This window comes from Larus michahellis, chromosome 1 (genome assembly GCF_964199755.1).
Source record: "Larus michahellis chromosome 1, bLarMic1.1, whole genome shotgun sequence".
Taxonomy (NCBI): Eukaryota; Metazoa; Chordata; class Aves; order Charadriiformes; family Laridae; genus Larus; species Larus michahellis.
In genome coordinates this window covers 175,914,659-175,927,247 of record NC_133896.1, presented here as the reverse complement: position 1 = coordinate 175,927,247, position 12,589 = coordinate 175,914,659, and the positions used below count along the sequence as shown (strand labels likewise).

Here is a 12,589-nt window from a genome sequence, read left to right as displayed (position 1 = left end):
TAATTGACTTTAAAATTAATTATTGAGCAGGTACATAGATCTTTGTAATTCATCAAATCAGATGATTCTGGACTAGATGGACAACAAATAAAACTATAGTTATTTTCTGAGCAGCTGGCCTTATAATGCTATTCTTTATTCCCCACAAAGAATATACCAACTTTAGATCATATACATGGCACACTTTAAACAGTACCCAGTTACTTGCCTTTGGAAGTTTAATAGGTGGCTCTTTGGATTCCTCCTCTTCATCACTGTCCGAATCCCCGCTCTGTACGCTGTTCTTTGAAGCCAAAGATACAGATACTTCCTTTTTTTGCCACTCCAACACACAATGGCGGACATTGCAGTAAACATTAAAAGCTGAAGGGTTGCTATGTAATCTGATATCTGGTATCGTTATTGTACTCTCTAGGTTTTCAGTCTGAAAAACAAAATTAGTTTAAGTTTATTAGAAGTTTCAAGCTTCGCTAAACACAAGTAATCTCAACAGTCTCAGTAATTTTGGCCAACCAAATAATTCTCACACTGGAGACTGAACTTCCCTGTTGAAATATCAATAATATTTCAGGCAGGGAAGCAAGGGGAAAGAGGAAGAAGTTTCAATATGTTCTATCTGGCTTCAGTCTCTACCTCTCATAACTTGATTAGGACACTGGGACAGAAAATCAAGCAGTTCAGTCTATAGAATGGTTCAAACCTGTGCCACAGCCAAAAGGCTAGCCGAATTCAGGATTTAACTTCTTAACAGGGGTCAGTTTGTTGTGTTGGGGTTTTTTTAATTATTTTTATTGAATTTTAAAATGCATTATTTGTTATTCTGGTTGTTAACTTTAATCTATTGGTAAATAATAAAAATTTAAGCTGTTTGCTGAATGTATATTATAGATCAAAAATACCACTAGTTGTTTTGTCATTAAATGTAAACAGATGGCAAGTTCAGAAACTCCCAGAGCAGGATGCCAAGATAATAATTTTGTAGAACTAGAAAAGAAATAAAAATCTAATGGACAAACTACTGAATAAAAAAATAAAATAAAAAAACCCCCACAACTATAAAGGCCTATGAAGTAATAGGACCCTATCTTGCTTTCAGAAGCCCTGAGCCACAAAGTAAGAGCTGGGAAATGGTTCTGAGAAGCTGAGACAAGCCATGCCCTACCCTACCGCTACCCTGCCCCACCCTTTCCTTGGTATCTACTACTAGTACATTACTGTCAACTGCAGCCAAGACACAGAAGAGCCTTCGCAAAGCTGTCATTAGACTTGGAAAAATGTTAAGAAAAAGCATTTTTTGAAAAACATCTTTTAAATTCTGCCCCATACTCTCCCTTTCTGCAACAGTAAGATGAGACAGGAGGAATGGTAGACTTAAACAAACAAAGACAACTCCACAACCAAAAAGAAAAAAAAAAATCCCCAGGTTCATACTTTATGTTAGGTTGTGTAGTACAAAGACCAGGCTGGTTTGAGCACAGGCTATGAAACACTGGACTTTAGGCATATGGGAGCAAACAATTCCCTATAATACCTCGGGTACAGACAGAAGGCACAGAGACTACATAAGGAGAGAAGGTCTAGGTTAAGTGCGCAGGACAAATCTGCTTGAACGTGCAAGGCAAAATTTGGAGGAGCGTTAGGCTAGACTGAGTCAGGGTCATGACTAAATTACCACAGTTATTTTGGTTTGTTTCTTGTATTCCTGGGGGACAGTGAGGGGGGAAGCTTTTTGTCTTTTTGTTTCTTTTTATTTAAGGGGGATAGATATTGTGAATGACCATGTTCATTTGGCAGGAGAGTAGGCAGTGAATTATATTACAGAGATTTAGAACAGATCAGAGTGGAAATACTCATACAACTGAGCACAGTGATGGCAAAGAGGACTTTAAACTAGCAGAAAAGAGGGGAAAAGAACTTTGAGAACCAGTGAACTGGTAATGTATTAATTGGGTGATTTATTTTTCTACAATATGGTAGCCCCAACTTGATACATCAAAACACAGCAACGGTTCACAAGACCTTTTTACCTGCACTTATCTTTTTATTATTACCAGAAATAACACGAGCTTCTAAATTAGACCATTTAACACCATACGTTACAAAACTTAACAGAAAATTCAAAATAACTTCAAAATATTTCATAGTTTACATATTTCCTTTTATTGTTGACTATAGTATTATTCTAACTGTACTGGTACGTATTTGCATATCCTTCCTTGCAAAATTATTGCAAGCTAAAACATTAAGAAGCAGTGGTTTATTCTGTAGCCTATTTTATCCAACACAGACAGTGTGCTAATTTTTCTTACCCGTGCCAATGTTAGCAGTAAGTACAAAAATAAATAGGGAAAAAAAATTTTTAAAGCTGGAAAAAGTTACATACATACATACTGGAAGTTTGGAGGTTTGGGTTTTTTTTCATTTTTTTTTAGCACAACAGAACTTCTGCCATTCAGGATTGAAAGACAACACTAAGTTTAGTCCTTGCTCAACAAAATAATAAAGCTGCTGTTAAAAACCCACAATATTAATCAGTGCTAGAACTCAAGATACAACCTCCTATGTTATTCTGGTATCAAACTGCATCAAAATAGAATTGGACTGATACCAATGATAACGAGCTACTACATATTTGAAAATGTATTTGGCACCAGAAAACTAAACGGTTATAACATATGACTCTTCTGTATGTCAGATATCCATACACATGCCCCAAGAGTTGTTGCAGCTGCTGTTAAGGCAAACACACAATATCAGCTTTCAGCTTGAAAGCTAACTCAGTTGAACTGCACAGGTTAAAAAAATTGTTCACCAAGTTTACTACGCATTTCCTAGTTTACTGACAGGTACAGGAAGAGAAAAATATCTGGATCGTCTGAAATATCTCTACGTGAAGTTCACTTATCAATTGGTATCATGTATTGTAATTATCTGTGAAGTTTCCATTCCAGTTCTTTTTTTGTCAGTTCAGCTTAGTCTTTGTTCCAGAATAGCCCAAGTTCTGTACCTCACGTCCTCTTTTGAAATAGGTTGGCCAAATTATTTAACCAGCACAGGTAATTTTAGACATTACAGTGCTAGATAAAATATCAACGTATGTTTCCTTGCCTATTAATAAGCTGACTGATTTTCAGAAATAAACTCCTTCCTTATTCTCAATACTTTACAACCATTAAAACATCCCTTACCTAATGCTTTAGCTTTTAGACAGTGAGCACTTTAACCATTCCGTCTTTCTTTTCTACAACAGTGCCCAAGCTATAGTTGTAGACCATCTCCTACCCAGACTTCAATACAGCATAACATTCTCCAGAAAACCCTGCTGTATCTGAACAGTGTAGCATTAGAATATACAACTCAGAGTTTAATTCCTAGCTGTGATCTTAACCCCCTGTTTACATTTCTTAGTTCATACCTCCACTTTGCCTTCATAATACCTTATGTCTGAGAACTGTAAGTTCTTTAAAACTAAAAGTATCTTATATTCCATCATTACACACTTGACAAATATAGTAGCAACCCTAACAATGTCCCTTAAGAATAATTTTGAAATTCACCACCTGGTTTTGTCAGTTTAAAAATACTGGCCTGATGACTGTACTAAATAAAACCCTTTTTGAACAGTAAGTTGTTGGGTTGTAAGAACAGGTTAAAATTTAAGGGTAATTATTACTTTCACTACTTACTGTCTTTCATTTGAGGGGAAAAAGTCCTCTATGGAATTGCCATTGAATGTGTAAGCACACAAATGCTTAGCATGTCTCAAGGCAAAAGAAAGGTACTGAATGACAAGATGTATTGTTTCTGGTTAGAGAGCCTACTCTTTAGGAAGGGAATTTCCTACCATCATGTTGTTTTCTCTCTGTTGCCCTCCAAACTTAGGTAAAAACCAAATGACAATTGATTTGTGATTGATTTGCTCAAGTCTCTGAGGGGCTTTAACTATAACATTTATAATTTCCAGGTCTTCCAAACAAATAAACATCTGTTGGAAAGTGGAGGTATATGAGCAGATGAGCAGGTTGTAGAAACATCACCGCCTTAGATTTCTTTTGCAAAAGGCAGAGATGGAGCTGATTAGAAAAAAAAAAAAAGAAACAGGAAGACTTTCTGCCCCTTTAATGCAAGTGCTCATTCAATGAGCAGCTTCACCCCCCCTTTTTTCTTTTCTGCAACAGTGCTACTGTAAAGTCTTCAAAACAGACATCAGAAGTTTCTTCCATACAAGGCAGAACCTTTCCAGATTACAGCAGATTCCTAACTTCACTGAGGTCAGATGCACTGATCAAGTTTGGAAACTGGGACTTAAGTTCATCCCATCATCAACTAGAAGTTTCCTTTTCTGCAACTAATGAGAACCATGGCACTGGGTCACTCTTCTACACAGCCACACAAACTTCCCCAATAGTGTGAGATTTGTGCTACCACCTGTACAATCTTGCTACTGGCTCATAGATTTTGAACAGATCACTATGACAATCTAAGTTGTGCCTGTGGAACCCCACTTAGTAAGTCTCGTAACAAATTAATGAAGTCTTTTTTAAGCTACAGTTCTCTTAGTGATACTGCATTTTGCATTGACACAAAATATTTCTACATCGACAAGGAAAACCGTGAAACTTTAAAGCCAAAATGTTAATCGATCTCTAAGAACTCAGTGAAGCAACTCCTTAATTTTGCACAGATCTAGGACTGTTAATAATCTTGATCTCTTAAGCTACGGGGTACATTATTTCAAGCAAAAATTTCACCCTAATAGCTTGTTTTCTTCATGTTAAATGCATTGAGATGCACAGACGTATGAAATATCTTTTCACGACACTCTGGATAAAATCAAGAGCAATAGCCACTTTTTCTGCACCTCTAAAGGTCCTCCTCTTAATGGCTACTGGAATACTGCAATCCAAAGCACTAAGTATAAAAATGACTAAAAGCCCAGCTTCTAGGATGTCTGAGTAGGAGACGAGATGATTGGGTCTACATTTCTTGACTGGAAAACAGAATTATGCTTTTTGAAACAGCGGGTTTTGTATGAGCTGTAAGAAAAGTGGGACATTCTGAAATCTTTATCTTTGTTGCTTCATTTGGTATCATCATAAATTGAAAATGCACCTTCTCAAATCAAGATACATGATGAAACATACATCATAAAATTTAACAGATACCCAGTATTTCTAACATCTTCTGTCTTGAGTGCTGGAAAAATCTAGATGTGTTAGAACATCTGAAATTAAGTTTCGGTGGAAAGGAAGAGCAATTTTTAAACATGATGTCATTCTTACAAAATGTGCAATAATAAACTTCAAAAAGGAGATCCTCAACTGAAACCACACAAGGTGAGGTAACAGTGATGAAAGGTCAATTCAGTGGTCACAATGACTAAGGCATCTTTTTCAGAGGAACAGATAGAAAAATCTGTAAAGGTAATAAACATAATTAAATTCCTCACTGAAGTTTTCTGTATTTTAGGTAGACAAAACAGAAGCAGATGATGATCTCCAAACAGTTAAGATAAAATTAAAAAAGCCTTTCTCTTGAAGTTTTAAAAGATACTGAAGAAAGAACAATTCAATCCTGAACTCCAAATAATGAAATCTAAATGCAAGTCTTAGAAATTGCAATGCCAATGTAAATAAAGAATAATGAACATAGTTTTAATACATGAAGGTAAAATTTAATTCTTGTGTGTTAATTTTTTTTTTCTAGAAGGTAAGAGGCTATGCTATGAGAGAGAGAATGAAGTGCAGACGCCCATACCCTAATGTGTGACTTGTCCTTGTAAACGCACAGTCCCTGCTAAATGGAAGGATGCATTATGCAGGAGAGGTTCAACGGTACAGGTTTGGTCCATAAAATAGAGCAACCAGACTCACAAGGACTCTTCTCGGTTAGCCTCTTGTAATGTTCCAGTAGACTCAAGGAAAGAAGCGAGAAAAACATAACCCTTCAGTCTCCTTTACACTTGTCTCACACCTCAACAAACTGTTTTCCCAAAAGATAAAATTCACACATAGCTTATTTTCTGACCAATTTATTTCCTTCCTCTTGAACCAAATGACTGCAATAATGGTTTATTCTCAGACGTGATGGAAATAGACTATAATCGAGGAGAGGAAAGTCAGTCTGTTGTTAAAGATAGGTAAGGCTACAATAACCATCTGAACTAACCTGTGCATAACACTGAGCATAGAACCTCACCAAATTCTTTGAACAGTTCAAACATCTCTTAGAAAGGGATGCCCTCTTGAGGTTGAAACACCAAATAATAGAAAAGCCATTGAAAATACTGCCAAATTATTTGAGAAGCTACATGTGTTTTTAATGAGACAAATATTCATCCCGGTTCATCCACCGTATACATCTAATCATTAGCTTACAATAAATTTGTCTGCTATATGACTTGTCTTTTCTCAAGGTTTTATTCCTTCCATTTGTACAAAGCTAAACAAGTCATAGTTTAAAAGTTCTGCATAAACTAAACAGGTGGATGCCGATCATTGCAAGTACATTTTCTGTCTCTGGCAGACTCCAATTTTTCAGTATTCTTCAAGTAACATTACGAGAACAGAAGATGGTAAACTCTGGCTTTCCATCCAGTCTCTCAGCTAAGTGTCCTAAGTAGCACTTCTATGAGTTAACAGTAACGTGGAAAAACTCCAGGGGCTGAAAAGGGGGGAAGGGAGGAGAAGCAGCAATATTCATACAGCTGAGATAAGTTACACCACCTACAATCTTCTAGTGATAATTGTTGCCTAAAAAAAAAAAAAAAAAAAGTGGGGGGGGGTGTTTGAGGACAACCAGCAGGGGAAAGAATCCAAGGTGCTACACCCACATCTAATAATCACATATTTGTTTTCTATTTAAAAGTCACTCTATTCAGCACAGAATTTCTAAAGCCAAAACACACTGCACCCACATGGAAAACTTTTATACCTCTGTTAAAAAAAAAAAGAAAGATACTAAACCACAAAATCAAAAGTTAACTGTAGTTCAAATACAAGTGACCCTAACATGACCCCAGCTTAGAAACAGAAAAGGCTCAAACTACTGGGCTGCAGTAAATGCCAATTAATGTTTTATACTTAAAATGTTATAACATTTAATGCTTAAATACTGGAAGTAATTTTCTTCCAGTTGCTCAACAATGACCTTTTTTTTTAATGTTCTCTCCTCTTCAATTACTCAGTTATCATTTTGAGTAAGTGCAGGGTATAAATAACAAATTTGGGGGTTCCTTCATCTTATTCTTAATTTAAGGTCCTCCCTGCCTCTATCAAGCCTATTAAGAGAAAGCTCCCATGGTCGTTCAGACTAAAATACCTTGGTTCTTAAAAACTGAACTGATGCACACATGCTCTCCTGCTCAGAATGTGCAATTGTGATGGTCTTTTTCAACATGCTCTATTGTAAGGCTTCAAATGGAAACTCAAATTTTCTTGACAATTCACGCATCTGTTTTCAGACATTCCAGTGCAAAAAGGATCATTGTGCTTATTCTGCACTGGTAAGCATGGGGATTCATTGAAAAGCATATGGGAAAAACAACAAAAACCCAAGAAAACAACCAAAACCAAAAACCATCCCACTTTGTCAGTAAACAAAGTCTGATAACCTGAAGACATGAAGCTGATTTTATCTTTCCCTATCCACCGTTTTCAGGAAATAGTTTCCTGCTATCATGCAGGAATAAGCTGGAGTGCCTTTCTATAGCTCAGTGACTTGGAATAAACACCAACACTCTGCTGGTCAACCCCAGCCTGCCTCAAAGACTATCTAGAATAGAGGCATCAGTAAAAGACATGCAAAAACCCATTATGCCTTTCAAAGGCACATTACGTCTCACTTAATGCTTCAAGCAGAAGCTGTTTAAAATCCAAGAAAAATCTTGAAAACAACCCTGCATAGGCATGAGGTACAGAAATGATGAGTTAGTGACAAATCTAGAACTACTGACAAGAACTTTAATGTGCTCGTGTGGTCTTTGGCCATTCAGAAGGGATCCTGCCAATCCATTTATCCAGTGCAACTAAATCCAAAAAGCACATTTGACTGTCAAGCTTGTGAAGAACAGCAGTTCTGGATTTAGCTTCCTACTCGGCAGTTCAACTAGGGCATCACTCTCCAGAAAGATGACGTTCTCTTTAAATAACAATGGCCAAAGATGAAGAGTTACCTTATTTTAAAAGCACAAGATTCTGTCGCCAGACAGAACACACAAAGACTAAATACAGCCTGCAAATTTTCTTACAAATTTTTAACTTGGTTTTCTGTAGACAGCGGGTCTGATAAAATCTTGAAGGGAACAGGGCTAAAACTTCTAGTATCATAGCAACTGAAGAAAGGGCTGAAAAATTCAGTTTGGACCAGAAATATTTCACTGTACAATACTGAGAACAGAAGTGAAGATAAGCCCCTTCTATACCATAGTCTGGAGCTGCACTACTTGAGATAAGCAGAACTACCTGGTAAGTATCCAAAAAGGCAACACCAAATGAAGAGATACAGGGCTTGCTTCCCCCTCCCAAAGTCATATGTCTTCAGATAGAGTAACTACATGAGGTTTGGCAAATAGGGATAAGACGGCCAATCTGATCTACAGCGTATTTGTATTATAAGGGCATTCAACACACTAGAAAGTATTTTCTCTGGATATTTCAGTGGTTCTGTCCTTCAGAACCATTCCAGAAGTGAGTCTCTTTTTACTGATTACAATGGGAACCTAGGAAGAAGCCTTCATGCCTGCAGTGAGCCTTCATGAAAATCCTTCCAAGACTCTAGCTTCAACAGAAATAATAGCTCTCTAATACAGAATGAATGCAGCAGAGCAGTATTTTATAATACTGTTGGTTCTGTCTAGTTTTCTTCTCTGCAACAATTAAACACGGAAACATTTTTATGAAGTTCACTATACTACTCCCATGCATTTAAAGTGATGGAGGCAGGGGTTACATGGGTTGATATTTTGAAAATATCAATAGAAACTGATAAGTATCATCTATTCCATGATGGAGAGATTTTCAAAGGCAACTCTGTATTCCTTAGATATTGAATGCTCCCTTTCTCCTTTAGCCAGTATGGATAGAACTCTCTGCAGCAGTAGTTTCTAACTGTTGGCTGGACACGCATCTCTTAAATTTTTACTACAACACCAACATGTTTAGCTACATTTACAGTTTAGGAACTGGAGAACCAAAAACGTTGTTCATATTATTTCGTGCTAAACATTAGTAGCAAACACTTGAATAAGGTTAATAATGGCATCATACATTAATACAGTAGAATACAGTAAACATACAAACAATATTGGTCTATTATTATGCTTTCTAAACAAATAAATTGCTAGTTAGACTTATTTTTCTTATGTTTCTCTCAAAATTATTTTCATTTTTGAGTCAGAACTTCGTCGAGTTAGTTACAGACTTACCTTGTTGCGCGTTTTTACTTTCAATTTAGTCTTCTGTTTCCTTTTCAATTTTTTCTTGCTAAAAAGTTTCTTACTTCTGAAAAAGAGCAGAAAAGCCATGAGAACAAAAGAATTAAACTCCCTTCCATACCCCATGGTAAAAAGCTGCACCAGCGGAGGAAAAAGTCAGAACTCATCTAGAATTTTTTTACCTAAGCAAAGGGAACTAATTTCATAATTTCAGAGTAGAAACCAGAATACAAAGCACTTAAAATGATGCTTTCCTAATGCTCCACTGAATTAAGGGCCTTTACTCTCACAGCTACAACAGACAAAAAAAATACCTATATTTTATACTGGTTTACCCTACTGTTTCTATTACAAGTGCATTAGTGCCACACCGATGCTAGAAGCAAGAATTATTGACAATTCTCAGTAACATAATCTGTTGGTAAAGAACATGTATGTTTTGTGAAGTCTTTACCAGATAAAGATTCAAGCCTTCCAAGACAAAAAGGAAGCTTTAAAACTGTATCATTTGGCAGAAAGTTCAGTTGGTAGAAGAAACTGTAACTTTTGAACACAGCTTTTTTAATTTTGTCTGGACTTTTCCCGCCCTCAGTTTACAGACTTTTCATTTCCATCCCTTGACATACAGCTCTAGCTAACACACACTTCTCTAATCCTCTTCTGCCCACACCTCATTCCTATCACATTCTTTTTCTCCTCCATTTTACTACACAGTAAAAAAAAAAAGAAACGACAAAAAAATCCTTAAAAAAAATACACCATACACACACAATTATTTTGTCACCATCACGGAGATTACTCTGTTTGAGATGCATGCTTTTTTAACTCACTCTACATTTCTCTGGCCTGTCCAGATTACAAACCCTCCACACAAAAAAAGGCAGATGTTATCTGTGCAGCATACAGCTCATCCTATACAGGACTTTAAGCAACAGCTACTAACATTTCTCCGTGCCACTTACACATTACCAAATAGTTTACAGTTCAGATTAGTTGGAAAAATAAAATTATGGAATCTGAAAAACACAGGCAGTAAGAAGTTGCACTTTCAGGTAACAAATTGGAAAGAGATTGAGAATCAGGAGAACCTTAGTATTTTATTCAGACAACTTAACTTTGTTATAAATAAAAATTTTGAGGGACTAAAACCATATTGCTTACTATTCCCTCCTGTACAGCATTCTGACTGCAAGAGTATACAAGTCCACAGTGCAGCAGTCAAAAGCTGGAAACTACAGTTCGACCAATGGCCACCAGTCAGAAAACAAGCTCAAAGAAAGAACCCCTGCAGAGAATCCCCAAGGAAGCTGCCTGCTAGAAATTTCATCACTTTTCTCATCTTTACCTATTAACAAAGAGGAAGGTACACTCCTTATCAAGACACTTCCTGCAGGAATAAATCAGCTCATCACTCTTCTTACAAGGAACCACCACGATTTTCCTGGAGTTAAGGGAAGGGATTCAGTGAAGGGGAACCCCCCCACCCTCCCCAGTAAATTAAAGCTTATAAAGAGAACGTGGGTAATCCCCTAACGTTCCTTCAACTGCCAAGTTTCAATATGTAACAGTATACAAACTATTGAAGAAGCAGGGAGGAAGAAATGTCAACCATTAGTGTCCAAATTTCTATAATCAAACACCGTAGTCCACTATTTAGTTATTCTTACATTGGACAAGTTTTTTCTTCCTTATTAGAGTTTAATGCAGTTAATTCTTATTCTTATGCTGTCAAATACGAAGAACACTGCAATCCCTTCCATTCTGTAGTCATTCCATATTCTCCTCCGGAGCCAAATAACCTTTTATGAAACTTTTACCCTAAGTGTAAAAGTCCTGACTTATTTTGGACTTCTGGGCGATCTCAGTCCATACCACGAGTAAACCGCATCAACAAAAACTGAAAACAGTACTTATTATTTGCTATTGAGGAGAGGAAGAAGAATTGCCTCATAGGCCTCCAAGGTCACACTTCTAACTGTATTCCAGGTATTATTTAGCAGCTTCACAGCAATATGGCATGGCAGAACTATGTCACCAAGAGTAATTTGAAAACATTTTCCTGCAAACCTCCAATCTGAGCTTCCAATACTCTTTATCTAGTTATGCTGTTAATTATGCCCTTTAAACACAGTACAATTTGCACTTAGCAGAGACAATTTGATAAGCATTGCTTTTTTCTTTTTTTTTTAAAAAGGACACTAACTCAAGTTGCCAAGACATTTCAAATGTAATCATGCCTGCCAAAATCCTTGCAAAGTCTCCAAATTTTTTATAGTCTGCAAACATTATAAGCACTTTTTCATCTTGTAAAAATTTCACAGGACCAACCCCTGTATTTTTGTATGTATTTCTCCGTGTGTACGTATATATCTAGAAACCCCCAAAATTCAGCCTTTTTTTTTTCCTCCCCTTGCTAAGATTGGGCTCATTTCCAAAGTGACAAAACCCCCACCATTTTGCAGACTAACTTCATTTGTCAATGATACCTAGGCGATGTTCTCTCCCATTAGCAAGTAGGAAAGATCAGCAACAGGTTTACTTCCTCTTGCAGATTCCAAGCAGTGGTGCTACGATCTTCCTCATTCATACATCAACCATTAAAAATACTGCAAGTATAAACTTTTCGTAGTCACTCCACTGTAACAGTCATTATCTTCAGCAAGTTTTAGGCTTAAGCAATTTTCTACATGAAAACAATTCGGGTATAGAAATGCTGTATTGAGAATCCACATTTATCTCCCTACTTTTTCTTAAAACAAAACCTCAAGGATACCGAAATACCAATGGTTTTTTTGGCAAGTATGCTTTGCTCCTGTAACCAAATGAAACTTCAGAACTAGTAAGTGATTAATTAAAAAATAAGAAAATCATCAACACTAACTTTATAAATAGTTCTGAGCAATCTATCATTATGATGCATAATTCTAATACGTTTATAACATATCAGCATATAACATATAAAGATATATATGATATCCACAGTGCTACTGCTGTATATCATTTTGCTAGGAGGTTTTAATATTCAGATAGAAAGGATAAAATATGGGCAAGTATATTCATGAAAAACAACGTTTAGCAGATTATGAGTAATTTCCTGTTGGAAACCACACGTGTTAATTATAAGCCTGACTCTTCCACTGCCTGAAGATTAACAAG

At 36.4% G+C, this 12,589-nt stretch overlaps 1 protein-coding gene across 31 annotated transcripts in view; it reads right to left on the bottom strand.

Moving 5' to 3' along the window:
- Positions 1 to 12,589, bottom strand: part of MYCBP2 (MYC binding protein 2) — a 200,234-nt gene that overhangs the window by 163,895 nt on the left and 23,750 nt on the right. For all 31 annotated transcript variants that reach the window (XM_074563476.1, XM_074563495.1, XM_074563530.1 and 28 more), the window contains exons 2-3: positions 9,425 to 9,500; positions 209 to 424 (exon numbers count right to left, since the gene is read on the bottom strand). In XM_074563476.1, the coding sequence (XP_074419577.1) occupies positions 209 to 424; positions 9,425 to 9,500 (292 nt within the window). The remainder of the gene's footprint in view (positions 1 to 208; positions 425 to 9,424; positions 9,501 to 12,589) is intronic.